The 21,255-nt window shown below is 52.8% G+C and overlaps 2 protein-coding genes across 4 annotated transcripts in view; both read left to right on the plus strand.

Moving 5' to 3' along the window:
- SMC6 (structural maintenance of chromosomes 6) overlaps positions 1-21,255 on the plus strand; it is a 373,519-nt gene that overhangs the window by 247,236 nt on the left and 105,028 nt on the right. The gene's annotated exons all lie outside the window — the stretch shown is intronic.
- PTPRK (protein tyrosine phosphatase receptor type K) overlaps positions 1-21,255 on the plus strand; it is a 165,225-nt gene that overhangs the window by 65,552 nt on the left and 78,418 nt on the right. For all 3 annotated transcript variants that reach the window (XM_078875856.1, XM_078875866.1, XM_078875862.1), the window contains exons 5-8: positions 994-1,112; positions 7,595-7,766; positions 10,445-10,738; positions 19,385-19,801. In XM_078875856.1, the coding sequence (XP_078731982.1) occupies positions 994-1,112; positions 7,595-7,766; positions 10,445-10,738; positions 19,385-19,801 (1,002 nt within the window). The remainder of the gene's footprint in view (positions 1-993; positions 1,113-7,594; positions 7,767-10,444; positions 10,739-19,384; positions 19,802-21,255) is intronic.

Below are 21,255 nucleotides of genomic sequence, written 5' to 3' on the forward strand. Positions count from 1 at the left end.
TAGCGAGGCTCCGTGCAAATTGGGTCTCTGCGCCTGCTCACTCTGTGGGAAATGAGGCGAGTGCTTCCCGTCTCCGCTGCTGCCTACCGCTGGCTCTTCTGCTCTCTCCGCGTTTTTTTCCATCCTGATCGCTTCACGTCTCCTTGTCCACGAGTCTCAACTCGCGTCCTTTCATTTGTAATGTCAAGCATCGCTGCTCCCGTTAGCCTCGATTCATGAGCCGACCAGAGCCGCCTCCTCTCATTCCCCTCTCGCCAAGTGACCGGATCCTCCATGCCATTGTGTTGCTCCTGGCTTGGCAGTTTTGATCTGGAGAGAGAATTGTCGTTATTTTCTTCAGCCCCCCCCCCCCCCCATTATTAACGCCTCTCGGCTGACACTCGTCCTTCTTTGTTGTGTATCTTGAGGAGACGCGGCTGTCAAATAGAAATCGGTCAATTGTTCCTGCCTGTCTGTAAGAGCAGACCCTGGAGGTCAGGTGTCGATTGAGCAGCAGATGAGGCAATGCAGAGGGTCGCTGCCATCACCACCATCGGCCATCATGACAAATTGACCTTGATGTGTGTCTGCATGGTTGTGCATGCATGTGTGTCGTTTTAACATTAACATTTTGTTGTTGATGTTTTTTGCACATGATGCTACAATTCCATCATGCTAATTTGTCCTGGACCTCTTCTCGGTTAACTCAGCATAAAATGTGCTCTTTGTGCAATGTGTGATCGCTCTGCTCACGCGGAGGACTTGGTCGACCAGACACTGACTGTTTCACCTCATCACTTGCACCTTCAACCATGCTCTTTGTTGCTGGCCACTTGGCATTTTGGGCCATTCGTGCTTGAAATAAAATAGTCGCCCGGAATCATCCAATCTCGTCCGATCCCGCGAGCAAAGCAGGCCGGAGCCTACGCGTGGCTTCGATGGGCGGCCTCCGTGTGTCGGCGTGACCCCGTAGAACGACGCGAGACGGCGTATTGATTGTCACCCCTACCCCAGACGAGGTCCCGCACTTCCTGCCGCTCATGAGCATCGTGGAGGTGAACGCTGGACAGAACGCCAGCGTGCAGTGCTCCCTCGCAGGCAAGATGGAGGAGCCCGAGCAGATCTGGCTGCAGGTAACTCTGGCGCGACGGGTCGTCTGAGGTCACGCACCTGCCCGGTGTGTCTCCGCCTCCGTGTCCCTGTGTGTGTGTGCGCGTGTCCCTTCGTCTCCGCAGTACAAACAGAGTGTGTGTGCCAGTATCCCTGGAAGCATCGTAAACCAACCGCTGCCTTGCTGCACAAACAAGCCGTGCTTGCAGTCTCGCCCCAGAGCACAGGGCCCGCAAGCATCTGCTTATGTATAATAAAACGCCCATTAACATGCGGCGCAGGTACCAGTGTTCGTGGCTTTGTGTTTGTTATGAGAGTATATGTGAGTATAACACAGTGATCCGAATTAGTACCCCACTCGCAGCCAAGGATGACAAATATGCGAACTGTTCCTGAGGCCTTCCCTAGGTCTACTGTGCCTTAAATGAGTACCTCAGCAGTGGGGAGACAAAGGCGGCGACAGATGGTGCTGGACACTCACCCTTCCTGTGCTGTGACAGGCTTTGCATACAGCGCAAATAGCTGGTCATTAACAGCACGTGTCCCAGGCTATATGGGGCATTTCGTCTGCGAGTTTGTGGGTGCATAGCTGTTTGTGTACCGCTGGTTCTCTCACACGCACACAGTGCAGTCGATTTATTTTCATTTTTTTCTCACAAGTAGTGATAGAGCAGCAAAGATCAATATGACTGTGTTGCTACGTATCTCTCTGATGTGGAACGTCGGACATCGTACCAAACAACGAGTGGCACAACCCTTGAACACGCCGGAGAGCAAGGAGCGAGGATCGCAAGAAACCAAAGACAAGAGCACCAGGCTCCTGTGTCGCACCCAGCCAGGGTCACGCGGCGGCGGTCGCAGGGTGATCCGCTGGCAGCAGACGCGGCTGAGGGGGGGGGCACAAATTGGGGCGGGGGGTAGGGGGTGGGGGGACTCCGCGTGGCTCGCATCCATGAGCCGACACCAGATGTCCGTGGCTGACATCGCGGCATTAAACCGGTCCCTGGCTGCGGCGGCGCCGGGCGCGGTGCCGCGCGGCCCTTCCCCTCGGTGGAGCGCCGTCTCTGCGGATTTGTGATTCTTCTAAAAAGGTGAAACGCATCGGCAGGGCTGCGCTCCAACATTGCGGAGCTCTCGGCGCATGCGACTAACCCTCGAGTCGGATGCGCTTCTGCGTCCGGATGTTGTCACACCTCAAATTGCAGCTTTTCCGCATGAGAGAATTTTCAATCTCGAGTGCGGATTTCAAGGACAGCGAGCTTAGTCTGTCGTTGAATACGGTCATCGTCGTTGTCTTCCATTGTCTATCCACTGCTGGATGGAGGCCTTCCCGGGCCATCGCCACCCCCGATGGTGCAGTGCTACTGCTACAGTCCATCTCGCTCTTGCACGCGAACCGATTCGTCGCTCCTCCTCCGTGGTGGTCGTGCTCTTGGGCGCGTTCACTCCTTTGGCTGCCATTCCGTCACCAGTGTCGTCCATCGGTCACCATGATTTAATAACGTTCATGAAACCTGATCTGTTGGCCGTTGGGGCCTCCACATGTAATGCTTCCCAGTAGCATTTCTGTATGGGACAAGACCCCCTCACACCAGTACCCACTTATCTCACGTCTTATCAGCAAGGTGTAGTTAAAACAATGTAGTACACAATTAGATCGCTGCTACATCCACTTCTTTGAAGCGGAGGCTACGGCACAATTCTCTTTGCACCAAATCGAGTATGATCTCGTTTTGTCTTTAAGTATTTTGAAGAAAAAAAACATTGACCAAAATCTAATGAATAATCTCACACATGAAGCTGTGCATAAGCCAGGGCAGCGAGCCTCAAACACGCGTCTGAGGAAATGGGCTTAAAAGTCCTAAAAACCGGTCGATGTTATTTTCTTTTCAAAATCTGAGGAGGCTGTCGCCCATTGACGAAGCGCCTCCGGGTTGTGGGCAGCGACCTCGCGCCAACTCGACCCCAATTACCCCACCCCCCCACCATCGATCTGATCCAAATCCATCTTCGCACTTTTGCCAATATACCTGTTTGATTTTAATTCAATAATAGTCGTCGTCAGCCACGATCGATCTACTGCTGGACGAAGGCCTCCCCCAGGCGGTAGGCAACTCTCACGGCGGCGTGGTTCCTGAGCCACGTGTCTGCGCGTCGCCCACGAGGAAGGCGCTCGCACGCCGAGCGGCCCGAGGTCCGCCGTGCTGGGGCGCCTCGGGCCGCCCTCTGGCGTCCAGAAGCGATGAACGTGCCGTGCCGCGTCCTCGAGCCGCGAGTCTCCGGCCTGGGGTGACCCTTTCTAGAGATGCTCCACGGACATAAGAGGGAGAAAGCGGAGAGTAGAAAACGTAGTTTGAATTAAACCCCCCACCAGCGTCTCCCGACGACCTCGATACGGCTTGTAACGAGTTCAGCCCTCTCCTGGCACGCAATCATAGCCGTGGCTTCCACAATATCCAATCAACTGTTGAGAAGAAAGTAAAAGGCTTACGATACATCATTAGGGTATCTATAAATGGGTCAAGCTGTACAATCAGATCAAAGCATTTTTAAAGCTAAGCTCACATATTGCACGGAAGTTACCATTTAATGGCTTTAGGGTTTTTCTACAAGTGAACGTTGGTTTTTGTAGGGTTCTTTAAGCGTTGTATCATCATCATCACCATCAGCCACGAGATATTTCCCCTGATGGATAAAGGCTTTCCCAAGCCATTGACAATCCTTGCACCTCCGACACAGCAGACAACCTCGTCGTGCCACCTCTGGTCTGTCTGCCACTTCATCGATAGTCTCGAGCACCGGCTGTCGTCTCTGCTAGGGGCGAGGTGGGGGGGGGGGTCCTGCCCCGCTCGACTCCCAATCTTTGACGTGACCGTGTGGTCCCGAATCCGTATGTTGATGTATACAGTAGATATACCTTAGATATACCTACCATCAACCTGATTACGTGTTCCCTAATCCGTGTGTTCCTGTCTTGTGTTTATTGGTGGTTTTCCAGACACCCCAACCTGCTGTCACTCACCTATTTATTTAATTATTTATATCCCGGTCCACCGTTGATAATTGTCCGAGTACACACACTCCGAGGTACACTCCACTCCGAGGTACACACACTCCGCTGTGTGTTGTTGTGTCGCTCTGACATGTCTCCCATTGTTTCGTGAACTCGTTATGCATGACCTTTGTTTATCTCAGGAGCCCGACTTTGCACCATCTCTATTAAGCTCTTAAGTCATTTCCTGTAGTTCGCATCCATCGGTTGTTATCTAGTCTGTGTCATCAGCTAAAACATAATTGTTCGGACATTGTGTTGTTTGCTGGACTGGCTGGATGATTGTGGTCATCATTGTTTTTCCATTGAAGTCACTTGTTAAAGCCTAAATTTAATAGATTTTTCCAGGTACTTTTCGCAAAATCAGAAAGTGTTTGGCCATTGGCCTACGCTTTTATCCACGGGGATTACTGAGACGACGGGCATTGGGGTTACTGGCGAGGCCACGTCTGACAACGTGGCACCCGTCTCCCGGTAAACAACGTGCACTGGACAACATTTCCTGCCATTGTGTGCATCTCCCAAACCACGACCCCCGCTGCCGTGGGCTGTATGAGGTTTTTCCACACTGTACCAGCAGCAAGCTGCCAAAAAGTAAAAATGACGAGGTGGATTTATATATTTTTTTCAGACATTTTTTCCCCTTGCCTTAACTTTGAGCTTCAGCTGCCATGAAAAGTCACAAAAAGCTCCATGGCTGTGCCCGCTTGCCGGCTAAATATTAGCGAGCCTAAGCGATAGCGATCAAATTAAATGTCTCTACCAGGGGCCTTGTAGATGCGAGGGGTTAATCAGGCCCCGGGCCAGCGGGTCCCTCCCGCTGGGCAGCCTTGTTGCACTACAAGCGCTCTAATTAACCAATTTCCCGAGGCCGCTCCCTCGCGGCTTCAACTGCGCCGCTTGTCGCCGCCGCTGCAGGCTGAGGGAGCTGGATTAAACAAAATAAACAACGCCCGGATTGGGGACCTTGCAATGGGATGGCTGAAACACTTCCCCGTTGCCAGGTCAGAGGTTATACTCCTAGCTCTCGCATCGTCAATTATTTTAAAGCTATTTTTATCCATGAGGTCATAACCTTGAGACTTGACAGGCTTTCCATGCTGTGTTTATTTTATAAAAGTTATTAAACATGCCTTCTCACAACCGCCTCTCAACGGACAATTTGACCTCTCCCAGAGGTTGTGACCTCTCCTTGCCGCAAAGCTGTTTTGCAGTGTCCTCTTCGTAGTCTTTAAGGTTCATATAAGGTTAAGAACATCTGCGGGGAGCTTTGTTCAAGTAGCGTGTTTACGTGTTTACAGTTTTGTGCAGGGGACGGCAGCGTGAGAATTTCCAGTGTGGCCTCATGAAGCCCCGTGCATGGAACGACGCACACCACGTCACCTGCCACTTTACGACGGACACAGAAAATACACGCAGCATGATAATGGGCTTATCTCAAAACGTCTAATTCCAGAAAAACGATAATTTCGTGGAAAATTTGCCTTCACATTTTCCGCACGATGGTCTTCTCCTTCTGTTTCTAATTGGCACGGTTTTGATGGGTTTTTTTACAACCTAGCAACCCCTGTGAGGATGACGCACGCGTAGCGCCCAGCTGTGGTCATGTGGCTCTTCCCCGCGCAGTAAAATCTACCCCCTGTCCCTTGCCCCGAATGGCGAATGCGGATGCGGAGTATTCAAACTCCCCCCCACCACCACCCCCTCATCTGTCCGCCTACGCCACTCTCATCATTGAACCCTACATGGTTGATTCGGTTTCTCATTTACCTGCCCTTTTGTCCCTACATCTTGTTGTGGCCTTGGTTTTTGCCACAGCGAGCGAGGCACGATGGACGTTGTGGGCCCCTGCAGACCATGTCTTGCTTGTGGCATTCCGCAGAAAGTGTCCCCCTCCTGCTCCTCCTCCTCCTTTTCGTGAGTGGGAACTTGATGTTTAATCGAAGAGGAATGTAAACAGATTTAAAACGTAAACACGGTCGAAACCCATGGCACTGACCGTGCCGTTGCCGCCTCTTTGAGAGAGAGAGAGACATTGACCCAGCGCTACAGCTCACGCCAAATGTTTCATGTTGATGTTCATTGCGCGCTCGCTGTGCGTTTGTAATGGCTTTCTCCGGAGTTGTTGATGCCAATGTTTCCACTGTTGTTGTGGTCATTGTTAGCTCACCATACTTGATGACGTTGATGTTACAGCTGTTGCTCCACTCGTTTGCAGAGGAAAGGAATACATGGGAGGTGGCCGGGTGACTCCCCACTAAGCCCTAGGTTGAACTCCAGGTCTCAGCTGCCTGTGATTGGCCAGAATCACCAGCCCAATCACCAAGGACTGCGTAAAAAAAACACTCTTTAGGCAATTGATGATGCATTACTTCTCATTATTTATTGTTTATTTGTACAGTTATTTTCACTCCATTAACACAAACAAAATATGGGCATAGAAATTGCACAAGTCATGAATAATGTATTGTCACGCGCGAGCATCCCGAGCGTGGGATTCGATTTTAATCGACGGATCGTTGCGCCGTAGCACACGTCCTCGTCGCTGTTGGGCATCGCTGCGTGGCATGTCGGGGGGAGACGTGGTCCAAATGTGATGTTCAGCTTTAACTGAGCGTGGGGTTGTTTGAAAACCAGCGTTCAGCCGGGTCTTGTGAATGCTTTTCGTTTGTGTTTGAACAAAAGACATTTTGCTAAACTTACAGCATCTTCATCATGGCCAGCCGTTTACACCGTAAACCTTTTTGGCACCAGGGACCGGTTTTGTGGAAGACAATTTTTTCACGGACCGGGGGGGGGGTCATCATTGGGTCTTTCCCCTTTTCAAAGAAGCTCTCCAGCGACGTTTGTTTTTTCACTCATTGTGGCTACTGGGGGTTAGCGTGTGTGGGCTTACCAACGCTGTGACTGAGACAAGTGCGCAGTGCGGGAAAGAGGCACGGACGGAAGTGGTGAATAAAATCATGGGCGGGCCACGAGCGGACTCACCGCTCCCCTCCTGCTGCTGTGCGGCCCTGTTCCTAACAGGCCACGGAGTGGTACCAGTCCGCGGCGCGGGGGTTGGGGACCCCTGCCGTTAACAGGCATCATCGTCACTGCCGATGTGTGCTGTTTATTTTGAAACCCCCTCGGTTAGAGTCATCTGTCGCTAATTAAAAATGCATTGGATGCAACCGATAACCAAATGTTTTATTCATCAAAGTGTTGTCACCGCTTTTTGTTGTGCTGCTGCTGCTGCCACTTGTGTGGCTCTTGTGTGATCGTAACCCTTGTGTCTGTTTCTGTCACTGCTGCTCCTGCTGCTTGTACATTGGCCTCTGCCGCTGCTGCCGTTCCTCCTGCTGCTGCTGCCATGGCTTCGATTGCTCCCTCTGCTTGTGCTTCCGCTCGTGCCTCTCGCGCGCAACTGCCATTGCTGCCGCTGTTTCCTGTTCTGCTGCTGCCGGTTCTCAGAGGCAGCACGGCGAGGATGTGCCCGTGCCGGTGAGTGTGGCACGCTCGCGGCGCTTCACGGCGACGTTCGCGCTGCGCACGGCGAGCGGAGACCCCGACGACCGCATCCGCTGCGTCGCCAAGACGCGCGGGGGGTCAAGCGTCTCCAACCTCGTGCCCTTCCGTGTCAAAGGTGCAGCCGCAGAGGTCACGGTGATGATGATCCACTGCGTACCATCGTCACGATCCACTACACACCATCGTCACGATCCACTACACACCATCGTCACGATCCACTACACACCATCATCACGATCCACTACGCACCATCATCACGATCCACTACACACCATCGTCACGATCCACTAGACACCATCGTCACGATCCACTACACACCATCATCACGATCCACTACACACCATCATCACGATCCACTACACACCATCGTCACGATCCACTACACACCATCATCACGATCCACTACACACCATCGTCACGATCCACTACACACCATCATCACGATCCACTACACACCATCATCACGATCCACTACGCACCATCATCACGATCCACTACACACCATCATCACGATCCACTACACACCATCATCACGATCCACTACACACCATCGTCACGATCCACTACACACCATCATCACGATCCACTACGCACCATCATCACGATCCACTACGCACCATCGTCACGATCCACTACACACCATCATCACGATCCACTACACACCATTGTCACGATCCACTACACACCATCATCACGATCCACTACACACCATCGTCACGATCCACTACACACCATCATCACGATCCACTACGCACCATCATCACGATCCACTACGCACCATCGTCACGATCCACTACACACCATCATCACGATCCACTACGCACCATCGTCACGATCCACTACACACCATCGTCACGATCCACTACACTCCATCATCACGATCCACTACACACCATCGTCACGATCCACTACACACCATCATCACGATCCACTACGCACCATCGTCACGATCCACTACACACCATCATCACGATCCACTACACACCATCGTCACGATCCACTGTGCACAGTATTTCTCCACGTGATGGGAGCCTCTTGAGGAAGTGTACATTCTTTGAGGAACTGAAGGAACCATGCGGCAGGCCCCCAGTCGTGGCGGGGTCACGTGTGCTGGGGTTAAAGTTCCTTTAGAAAGCTCCCGGTACACAAAGCTAAATGTCAGACGTCATTTGGCACAACTCCGATTAGCACAGTTGACTACGTACGGTGCAACAGAAGTTCTACGTACAACCCCGACACAGATCCGAGTGTCGAAATTACTTGCAATTAAAACATGTAATTTTGTCATTGTTAATAGATTACACTCTACGTACAACCCCGACACAGATCCGAGTGTCGAAATTACTTGCAATTAAAACATGTAATTTTGTCATTGTTAATAGATTACACAGGGATGGTACCATCGTGAAGTGGGTATCAATACATAGGCCGCCTGTTCGACCTCGTGGCATGGCAGTGGAGACGCTGGGGCACCCAGCAGATCCAATGGGTTTGCAGCACCTCGCCATCGGCAGCTTCTGCTGTTGCGGGGCAAGGTGTGTGTGGACCTCTGACAAGGCATCTAGCCAGAGTGGAAGAGTAGGCCAAATTACCCTCGAGATGGACTCCAGTGAACTCCCTCCTGTGGAGGAACCTTCCTCTGCAAGCTGAGGAAGCAATTGCAGGGATGTGCCTTTACCTTTTACCTGTTTGAAATGTAAATCTCACACCTTCATGTAATTGACCATTTGTATCTAATTACATTTCCTCCAGTAAATTGTAATTTGCATGCTTTTTGCTCATATCTGGACAATGCACACGGGGCGTGTGTCCATGTGAGTGGGTGGCCAAACCCCACGCACATCTGCTCATGTCTCCCAGGTGCTGATGCTGACACATCGCACCTGGTGCTCGTATAACGCCGATTCGACCTAGGGGGAGGCCCAGGATAAGTTCTGATACCACTTGCCACATTTAAGGTTATGTTATTTTGGAACAATGTTCTATTTAAAAAAATGTTAGTGTTTCTCACTCGTGAATGTGATATTTCACAGGGAAGGTTTTGAAAAGGTGATCCTTTGATATTGAGCGTCTGCCCAGTGTTTTTGAAGAAATAACCCACATGCTCCTCACTGGCTGTGAAACGCTCCTTATCTCACCGCACTTTAATTGTTGGATTATCTCGGTTTTCCCAGCCATGCAAAAGAGTTAATGTCGCCACAGTAAAACACACACGAGTTACAAATCGGTTTGGGATTTGTTCATTAGCAGCGCGTTAATAAGGCCAGAGCGGGCTGACTGTGACAGATCGATGGCAATGCTCAGCTCGCTCGCTGGGTTAAAATGGTTTAGTCATCAGCCATGATTAATCCACTGCTGGATGATAACAATAATTACAATCATTTATGTGTCTTGTTCGTGCACAACGTGCGAGATTTCACTGGGAATCTCTTTAGGAACTGAACTCAGTTCAGCGTCTTCAGTGTGAGAACTCGGCTCCTGAATAACTTACAGTGCTAATGGAGCAAAACGTCGGACATTGTGCCGAACAATACACGGTCCATTCCGACAACACATCGAAGAGCTTCGCGGTAGCGGAAAACCTGCGCAGCAGTAAATGGAATGATTATTATTCACACCGCGCGACAGTTTATTTTGTTTGCCTGCTTAGGGTGGCGGAGGGTTTTACAACAAAATTACGTCCAGATCACGACGCGGCCTAATCCAAATTCTGCTATATCGTCTGCGAAATGCACGCGTTAAACACCCATTCATCGCTCCATCATTTCCATCTCCGTGTCTCTCGCCCGGCAGAGCCGCCTAGCCCCGTGGCGCCGCCTCTGCTGGTGCGCGTGGCGCCCACAACGCTGTGGATCAACCTGAACGTGAACTCCATCCGCGGCGAGGGCCCCGTGCTCGCCAAGGAGGTGGTGTGGCGTGCCACCAAGGGCAACTGGACCGAGGTGTACCCCGTGGCGGCACCCGTCTTCAAGCTGTGGCACCTGGACCCGGACACGGAGTACGAGATCCGGCTGCTGCTCACGCGGCCTGGGGAGGGCGGCACGGGGGCGCCGGGGCCGCCGCTCGTCACGCGCACGCGCTGTGCAGGTGAGACCGACGCCCCCACGACAACGCCGGCGCTCGTGCTGCAACGTCGCGAGCCGTGGGGCCGAGGCTGAGAGGCTGCGGCCGAGGGAAAGGCCAGGGCCCTATCTTGTGGAGGCCGTGGTCAAGGCCGGCCGTGACGTGCAACTTCATTGCCTCGGTCGGCAAGATTTAGCCTCAAAGCGTCGGGTTGAAGCGCTGGGTTTTGTGAAATCCGTTGATCAACGTGGCCGGTTCCCTACAGGGTTTCGCGCCTCGGAGCAGGACAGTTTAATACGCAGGTTCTTTGTATAGTGGATCATTCCTGTTCGAGGTCAAGGTTGACAGCTGAGGAAATGTCCTTGAGCCGGCCTTGTGACTGAGGACCCCTCCCTGGGCTCCGTAGCCAGGTGGCCACACGGCCGCAGTGTTCACGGCCAAACTGGGTGCAAAGGTTTAAAAGAGTAGGTGGCGAGCAACGCCTCCAATGAGCATGGTTGGTTGCGTACAGTGCAAAAGAAATGCAACTTACGTACATGCAACAAACTGCACTCTCGAAGTTGTACTAGGCACGAGTTGACGCGTGTTTTGAATAGAGCAGGAATATTGTTGTAAGGGCTTGAGAAGGGCGACGGTGTGATAGAACTCCACGGTGGAGCGCTGCGAGGGGAAGACGCAGAAAGGGCAGTGGTTTGATCTGCGGTGCGGTGGTTCGACGCGGAGTGGACGAGGTGGTCCGAGTCCACAACAACACGGGTGTGGAGCCTTTGTTTGCGTGTGTGTGCATATGGATGCTTTCGTCTGTTTGTACTTGTGGGAGTGTAGGGGGCAGGTGTGTGTGTGTAATGAGTCTCCCAGCCAGTGTGGCCCGGTGACTCATCGAGTATATTTGCACACGAGCGCACCTGTGCTGTGAGGCGGCCAGCTGTAGTCATTATCCCTCGGAGCTATTGTTGGGACAACCTCTGCGTGTTTGTTATGTATGCCGGGTGTCGTAGTTTATTGCGTGCTGTTCGCGTTAAGTGCACGCTGTTTTTCAAGCAGACCCTCGGAAGGCTCACAAATCTGGGTGCCGGGCCACGGCAGCCGCTGCTGGCTTCTCCCAGTGCGGCAGGAGGGCGGCCCCATACACATTAAAGCGCCAGCTTCCCCGTCTCCAATTGCGCCACTATCTCTACAATAATCATCGACTCTTGAGGTTACACAACGTTCTGCTGCGTCGTGTCGGCACGTTTTAATGATATTATTTACGGATATCGTGGCAGCAAATCTCTTCTGCCCCCGCTCTCGCCAGCACGGGGCATCTCCGATCCCCCCCAAGTGGCTTGGAGTCACCGCGAATTATCTCTGTCGGTGAGATAAGCGCCAGCGTGGCGACGTGTCCAGCCAGTGACGACACCGGGTAGTCACCCCCGGGTAGTCACCACCCTGGCTCATGCAGGCCGAGTGGGGTGAGCGGAGGAGTGGGCGAGGTGGGGTGAGTTGGTGAGTGGGGTGAGCGGAGGAGTGGGCGAGGTGGGGTGAGTTGGTGAGTGGGGTGAGCGGAGGAGTGGGCGAGGTGGGGTGAGTTGGTGAGTGGGGTGAGCGGAGGAGTGAGCGAGGTGGGGTGAGTTGGTGAGTGGGGTGAGCGGAGGAGTGAGCGAGGTGGGGTGAGTTGGTGAGTGGGGTGAGCGGAGGAGTGGGCGAGGTAGGGTGAGTTGGTGAGTGGGGTGAGCGGGTGAGCTGGGAGCTGTATAGTTGTGCAGGTGCCACCTACACACCTGGCAAATGGGGCCGTAGCTCCACAACCTAACAGACTCAGGTTGGAGGGGGCGAGTGAATAGAGGCAAGCCCTCCACCAACAATAGGATAATTTAGGGTGCATCGTGCTGTTAAATATAGTAGATTCTTGCAGTCACGATACATGCATTGAAGCGAGCATGTGGGGTTCAATGTTTTACTGTTTGTCATATTCTAGTGTGTGTGGGGCAGGTATGGGTAGTGTTGCCACGATGGCCTTAATAGGTGGTCACTAATAACAGACATTTCCCCAACGACCTACGCACATGTATTTGTACACGCGTGTAACAGTGTATAGAGCACGCGGGAGTGTAGTTGTTAAGGAGTGGTGGCACAGTGGGTAGCATGCTGTGCTACGAACCCTAGGTCGACTCAGCCTTAGATGAGTACCTGATGCAATGTGTCTAAACAACAGGATTGGGGAGACAAACACAGCCGGGCGTGGTTCTGGCCACACCACACTTTTGTGCGCCATTTCTGTCTTAATAGGTGCTCGCTAACAACACTTGCCCTAACAGTCCGTTAAAGGCTATGCAGGAGGTCTTTGTCTTTGTTGAGCATGCGCCACCCCATGCACAACAGCCCCTTTTGTTCACAGGAAGTGGCTCGGTGCGACGACGTGAGGCTCACATGCAGGGTGGGAGCGAGCGAGGCGGGTGGGGTGGATGGTGGGGCGGAGTGGTGTGTGCAGTGTGTAGTGGTGTGTGCAGAGTGTGTGTGTGCACGGTGGGGGATGCCGCTCGCATTCTCCCTTGGCTTGCGGATTCTTATCAAAGGAAACAGATGCGGAGTGAGTGGACGGGCGCAGAGCAGCTCGGCTACGACTGTAAATCTCGCCGTGGGAGCTGGCGAGTCAGTTGGGCGCGTACACACGTGTACCGGCGTGTGTGTGTGCGTGTGTGTACGCGTGTTTGTGCGTGATGCGTAGCGGTCCTGCCTCTCACCCTTCCCCTGCCAGCTGCGATTTGACGCTTGGGAAAGATGAGCGCTGCCGTTTTTTCTCAGAAGTGAAAGCGTGCGAAAAGCAAAATAAGTTGTGTAACGTGCCAAGTAGTTTCCGCAACGAGCTTCACAGTGAATATTTAAGGTGTCAGAATTCGCATTTAGCACCTGGCACTGCTCGTATTCATGGCGTTTCTGTATCGGCGTTGTCTGGAGCACGTGTTTATTTTTCTATATTGGTGTTGATAGAAGTTTAAAATGTATTGGCTGTGAGTAACTCGAATGGATTGGCCAGTTTGCCGTGGGGTCTATTTTCTTTGATGGCCGTGGTGTGTGCAGAGTGGCCGTGGGCTCTGCTTGCTCGAGGATCCCTTCGCTACGAGTCGAGGCGATTGCCAGGGGGCCGATGCTTTGCATAAACGATCCGGAGCTGCCGGAGCAATGGTGCCAGGACGCGAGTGTTACCTGTAACTTCCTCCTCGTCCCCCGACTGCGTCTCACGGGAGCGGAGCGACCTCCGACCTTTGTCCTTTTGACATCCGAAGCAATCTCGTGGAAGTTATCACGGACGTGGGTCTTCAATGAAAATTTCATTACTGCCGGTCGGACGGCTGGGGAGATAACCGCGTGTTCAGGCACACAGATAAACGGGGGCTTATAAGGTTTTACGAAAAACAGGAAGTCGAGTCTGTACGGGCCTCTGCCGCGTGTAGTCACACGAGAGATAGTGAGCCCCTGGACGCACCGCCGTTCAGTTTTTCCTTTAGAAAATCTAAAATTGTGTTTTGGAGTTGGGATATTGTGTGTACAAACAAACAAGGAAATGGGACATGTCATCGCCGGTGCTCGGCTCTCCCAGAGGACTGTGCAGAGAGATATTGGCAGTGTTGATGCGGGCGTCGTATCCCCGTGAATATTGAACCCACGCCGCTGCCGCCGCCGTGGGCGCCCGTTTGCGAGCACGACCGCCGCCACGCCGTCTCCGTCCCCGTCCCCACCCACTTGTCAGGCGCTTCAAGATATTGACGTCCTTGACGCGTGTCACCGATGTTGTGAAAATTAGTCGGTGCATTTTAGAATTATCGTGTCCGTAAGGAACGACATGCGGAAAGGAAATCGGTGAAGACTGCATGCCTCGGCTTACTGCTTGGCAGGGATATAACGCATGCCAACACGTGGAGATTTTATACAATGAATCGTGTATGAAGCTCCCTGTCGGTCAACATTTCTGAATATGACTGTTCACATTGAGCAAGATTCATGCATTGGCTTGCCTGCAGTGAAAATCCAATTTCTCTTTGGCATTTTTTAATATTTTAGTGGGAGCTGGAACCTTTCAAAATTATGCAGATATTTACTGAAAATAGTCACTTCCTTTAGTGGTGTGCGCTTGTGTACGTTTGTATGTAAACACACACGTTCACAAGTTCGTACTCGTGCCAAGGAGACAGATGTCTCGTGGTAGGAGGTCATTGTGGTGACCACCACATGCAGGCCGTTCCGTCTCGTCACCCACACGCGGCGTGCAATCACCACGCTGCAGGTCACACCACTTCTCTTTACGCATCTTCTCTCGCGCTGCTCCACTTTGCAATTTCCCTCCCATCGTCTCTTTTTCCAAAGCTCTTAAAATAACATCGCTCAATTCAACAAACGTGTTGATAACTCTCGTGTATTACAACTTCGATAGTTGCTGGCTGCTTGGCGTTTTTGGCCTTTGGGCACCATGCCCAGGAACTGAGTTTCAAATAAACACAAACACGCGCACACAAACACGCGCACACAAAAACGCGCACACAAACACGCGCACACAAAAACACGCACACAAACACGCACACACAAACACGCGCACACTAACATGCGCGTGTAGGCGGCGTCAGGGTTTCGAGCACACCCCATGGCCGTGTTCGTAGAAATAAACCCGAAACAACTGGCGGATAATACGCATTGCCCAGGAACAAGCTCATTGTCTGCTACGAGAAAATGGGGGGAGGGGCATGAGATGCTGTGTGCCCACAGATAAAGGGGATTACGGGGGGGGAGGGAGGGGGAGAGATAGCGCAGCACGGGGGAGGGAGGGGGTCCTTATGAGCCCCCCGCTTCTCTCCGCCGCGAACTCCTCCGCAGCACATTCCGACCCAGCGGCGTTGGTGTGAGGAGGGCAGGTGCCGCGGCACGTCCAGGACAGGGGCACGAGCTCCAAGCCTCGGTGGTGTGGAGGCTGCTCACTCCCTCTGCTCGTCGCCCCTCAGCTGCTCGGCGCGAGCGCCTTCACTTCACGTTGCTCCTCCACCTGAAGCGCCGTGCGCCGGCTCGCCGCCCGTGAACTCTGCCACCGCTTGCTGCCGTCGGGCCGCTTCACGGAGGCCGCGGGGTCCGTGGACCTGGCGGCGGCGGCAGTAGCAGCCGCAGCAGCCCCCCACTCTTGACGGTCATCATCGTCACCGTGAGAATTTCGAATTCGTGATGCGCACGGTTTTGTCGATCACTCTCAGCTCAGGGAGAAAGAGGGAGAGAGCGATTCGGAGTCGGAAGGCAGCCAGAGCAGACGGAAACTGGAGTACCCGGAAAAAACCCACTCGTGCGGAGGAAATAACACTCAAACCCCGTAACCGGCGCAACAGATGGGTTGCAGATGGAAATGAATCCACTTGCTGCACTGCCATCACACCCTGGAAAGCCAGGAGATGGGGACCTCGACGTGGTCGGCGATGGACGGAGTGTCAGGATTGTTTGTGCTTCACCAACCCTCGCTGCTGCCACCACAGGGCTGCGCTGCAGAGGCCACGTGCAGCATAGCCGCCGGTGCCATTCTCTCGCTGATGTCCCCACACCTTGCTGGGGCCTCCTCCTCGTCCCCTCCATCAGTCCACGTGCTTCCGAGTCGTCCTATAATGCTGCTGCCGCCTTATGCCGGCGTTGCCGTTGAATTTACTGGACTGCGATGTGAATTCAGATTCGCCGCACGTGGATTTGGCCTCGAATCGCTTTCTATTGTCGGGAGCCGGCGCTCGTCGGCACCGTGAGTCTGCCACCTCGTAAGTGGTGCGAGCGCTCGGTCTGCGGTCAGGAGCCTTCAAATGTGGCATGGGCTGCTAGCAACTGCTGCCACAGCCGCACGCTAAAATGTATTTATTTCCTGGCACTCATTTATGTATTTACATCCCCACTGCTTGTTTTTGTCAGTGGCTGCTGTTGTCAAGTCAATTTGTATGAATGTGCCTGCTCGCAGGAGGGAGGAGTGTGGCATTAGGTGCTCGCTCACAGGGCTTGTGCCCACGCTGGCATCTCCCCGACTCGAGGAGCGCGATGTTTGTTATCGACCAGGATGGCACAGGCGTCGCGGTCAAGACGGAGACCATCGCCGTGCTGCGCTCCGAGCCACTTGATTTCATTTGTTGAGAGATTGGCCGAGTGCGCTCGTTGGCGAGGATGTCTGCCGCGTTTCCGTGTGGCCCCCTGGACGTACAGAGTATGTTGCATGCCTCACTCACCCGTTTTTCCAATTTTCACGAGACTGCCCCATCACGGCCGTAATTGAGGTGGTTATGAGAGCTGCATGAGCAGCCACGGTGAGCCCGCAATCCCCGCTCTCATGCCCGAGTGGGGGACTCGGCTCGTTAAACCAGCTGCGTGGCTTTTCACGGTTGTGTTGCAAAACAAAAAGACGATTTCCTGCTCCAACAAGCAATTAGACGGTGCTCACCTGAGCCAGTGTGGTGGAAATTCCGCATTCCTGTGAGTGGGGTGTCTGTCCATACGACAAACCGCGATTGACTTCCACGTAAAGTGGGAGTTGTTTTATCGATCCCTGAGGAATGATGGGCCGAGTCAACCCCCAGCCAGGATGTGCGAGCCGCTCGCTCCACTGCCGAGTCACCGCCTGGCTCGACAGCTCTCCCGCTGAGCTCCAGCACGTGAGGCGAACGGACGGACATCATGCCCAACGCCTCGCAGTGCAAGGCGAAATCCATCGGAGAGTTCAACGCAATCGGCTGTCAACGTTTGTCTCAGTTTTGGCGCCTCTTGTGAAGGAGGATGCAGCTCATGAGTGAATGCCAGCAGAAATTACGACGAACCTTTGTTCATTTTCTCCGAGTTTCATTCTCGTGCCTCTTCTGTTGTTCTCCCGCACCAATTTTAATTGCCTCGTGTTTTTCATGATTGCGAAAATCAAAGGCTTGCCGCAAATTAGCGCGCACTTGATATCAATATTTTAACATGAAGACCCTCGTGAAGGAGGATCACAGAGGTCCAAGACAGGTTTCCACCCGCAGCATAGCGAGAAAAGAAGTGTGCATGATTAGTGTAAAAGCATTGCATTTGAGAGTTGTAATGGTAAACATTACCACTTTAACGACACCATATTTAGATGTTTATTTAATTTATTCTCAAACAAATTAAAAATCCCCCCCCCCCCAGAAAGTCAGGACGAGTGACGCCACCGCTGAGGCGTGCAGACAGCGGTGCCAGGGCGGTGCTGGGGCGGGGCCGGGGCGCGGCGGTGGACCGGCGACGCGCCCCACCGCCGCCGCGTCTCCCGCCCGCCAGATCTCGGTTGCACCGAGTGCGGCTTGCTGGCGTGTCCCACGGCTGCAACCGCCGGCTTCATTGACCGCGGCGGCTGCCAGCAGCGAACTCTGGGGAGCCGGAGTAAAACATGGAGGAAACAAACACGCGCAACGAACGTCCTCGCGCTTGCGCGTCGGTTGACGTGTCGGCGGTGATCGTTCGTCACGGAGGTTTGGGTCGACGCGAGCGTGCACTGGCCGGGTTTCATTGGCTCCCATTCGCTTCGTCCACCGACACGGCTACGTTGTCAGCAGAGGGCAAAGCAGCAAAGTCCAATGTTGCACCGTACATCTGTGCTCCACGCTGTTCACCCCTTGGCACGTATCTACAATTATCACAGAGATGATTTGAACACGTGCAGACATATCATCATCGTCACCAACTATGTTCACAGCTGGATGAAGGCCTTCCCAAGCCTTTGTCCTTTCCCGTGATCCCACGATGTATTAATCCAGCAGTCACTCAAGGACGACGCAGATTTTCCTTCCACGTTATGGAATCATCATCCGTGAGAACTTTAGCACTTCCACGTCTGGTATTAAGCCAGACCTCAAAATGTACAAGTTCTTCACTCATAGAGAAGTTTCACTCTGAGTGCGGTGTGTGCAGTTGGGTGACTTTGCATGACATGCATCCCATTGTCTTGCGGAAGTTTGTATGTACATATATATGTTGAACTTCTTTTGCATGGTGCATAGCCAACTGTGCTAATCGGAGGTACGGGGGAAGAAAAAAATTTAACACAAAAAATCAGCTGTAAATAAATGAGTTTTCAATCTAAAACTAGATGTCAATCTTTGATCTCTTCCTTCCATCAAATTCATCAACCATGATCAATCCACTGCTAGATGAAGGCCTTCCCAAGCCACTGCTCACAGTCCTGCAGTTCAACAATCCACGCAGCAACCCTCACATGAACTGTTGACGTCTTCTGGGACACATTTTACTCCTTAACTGCCGCTCCGTTCCTAGTCTTGACCATTGGCAATCATCTTTTAGAGCCATGCTGTACTCTGCCCAAGGCCACTCACATTTGCTTAAATGCTTGAATGATGTCATGATTCTGCATGTGTGTTCTCTCATCCACGTCTTCCACTTTCGGTCTCTCAGTGTAATTTTAACTTTTCAGTTTTTGTTCCATATTTTTTTGTAACGACCACTTTGTTTTAGACAAGTAAATGAAACCAGGTGGTATGACCTTGAAAAGAACAAACTCGAATTTTGAGTGGCATCGTATTGCTGGTGGTATGCACAGATTGAAAACTTTCTTTTTTGACACGTTAGTCGTAGTAAATCCGGATACAATTGTTTAAATATTACGATTTTACAGCACCTAACAATCGTAGTAACGACGGCCCGCCCGCGTCGCTCCTCCAGATCCGAAGCACGCGCCGCAGGGCGTGCGCGTCGTGGACCTGCGCTCGCGGGAGCTGACGCTGCAGTGGGAGCCCCTGGGCTACAACGTCACACGCTGCCAGAGCTTCAACGTCACCGTGTGCTACCGCAGCTGGGCGGGCGCCGCCGGGCCGCAGCAGCAACCGCCGCAACAACCGCCGGCGGCCAACGGCGCCTCCGCCTCCGGTGGCGCCGGCGCTTCCGGCGGCGCCGGCGCCGTCGCCGGCGCGGCCAACGAGAGCAGCTTGCCGGAGGTGTGCCGCGACGCCGGCAAGGCGGTGAGCGGCTTCGTGCTGTCGGGACTCCCGCCGCACCACAACCTGAGCCTGCAGGCCGTGCTGTACACGCCCGAGGGCCGCAAGGCAGGCGAGCGCATCTACACGCAGACCGACGAGGACGGTGAGTGGACGACGCCGCGTGCGTTGTTCAACACCACTCGCAACGACGTGGAACTCGGGAGGCAGCCTGAGGCACGCCAGGCCCTGAACCTTTTTCTCGTGAATACCAACTTGTAACCCTGAACCGTAAACCTAAATCTCTAACCACTGAAAAAGAACTATACAGCTCAGTGGGCCTTACCTGGGAAAATAAAATGTTTAAAATATTGTAATAGTTCTAAAACCCTAATCTTAATCCTTAACCTCTAAATCCTAATACCTAAACCCAACTCCTAACCTTATCCATAAACACCAAACAAAACCCAAACCCTAAACCTTAATCATATCATCCTATTAAGTGATGTCCCTTAATATTTGATCAACTGAAACCAAAAGAAGCATTGTCATTGTATGAGGTAGATATAATAAAAATCAATGGGTACAGTAATCACTTACTATCAACAATGCCCTTTATTTATCCAGGACACTCTCACGAGTCTCAAGACCTTTGTCAGGAGGGTCCTACATTGGAATGTTAGGCCAGTTCCATTGATAGGTGTTTTGGCATTTGTGAGGAATTCAGTGGCCGTATAGTGCATAAGAGGTGACAGCTCTTGAGGTGGCGTACAAATAGATACAATAACGTCTTGTTTCACTACCATCATCTAGCCACCTCATAGCCCAAGCGTACGATAAGAACTGACCAGGCTGAACCCTGCTGGGCTGCTGAGACCGGAGAGCTTTGAGTGCCCTCGGGGTGTTTCCAGAGTCTTCTGCCTCGATGTCGGCGTTCAGGCGAGAGGTCGACGGGCCGAGGGGTCGGGTGGTCAGGCGGTCATCCTCTTTTGACATTTTATCCCGGAGACTCAAAAGAGGACTGCCAAATAGATGTTAATGAATTTATCCGAATTGCTTGGACATGGCTCATTACCCAGTTTAGTAAAAGGGCATCTGCAGTCTACGGCAGGAGTCTGCAGGAAATGCGTTTTACAGAATGGAAAAAGGGTTGAAATGGAGCTGGGGATCATGCCGCACAACTTTAAGAGATGTATTGCTCTGTCGGCTGAATCGCCATGGCACCGAATTTGGAAGGGTCAAATGATGCGTTTTTCCAAATGCGCTTTGGTATTTTACAATTTTTCGCTGTGTGGGATTATGAGGTCGCCCAATGTGCGACTTTGCGGGGAGATTTTGGGTAATCCGCATTAAATGTGGTTGGGCCCCCTCGCCCCCCCTCCTCCCTCCCACCCCCCCCCCCAATACCCCCACGTATGGCAGGACGATCGTCGCGGCCGTGACCGCATTCCGCGTTTCCATGGAGAAATTGGACTTGGGAATGGGGCTGCGGCTGTTACATGCAAGAGAAATGTTTGGCCGCAGATGGCGAGTGCCATTGCTAAAAGACACGGCGCGTGGAAGCGAGATCCAGAGCGACAGGGAAGCTGACACGGCAGCACTAATTTCGGCGAAGGAGAG

The sequence above is a fragment of the Lampetra fluviatilis genome, chromosome 2 (assembly GCF_964198595.1).
Source record: "Lampetra fluviatilis chromosome 2, kcLamFluv1.1, whole genome shotgun sequence".
Lineage (NCBI taxonomy): Eukaryota > Metazoa > Chordata > Hyperoartia > Petromyzontiformes > Petromyzontidae > Lampetra > Lampetra fluviatilis.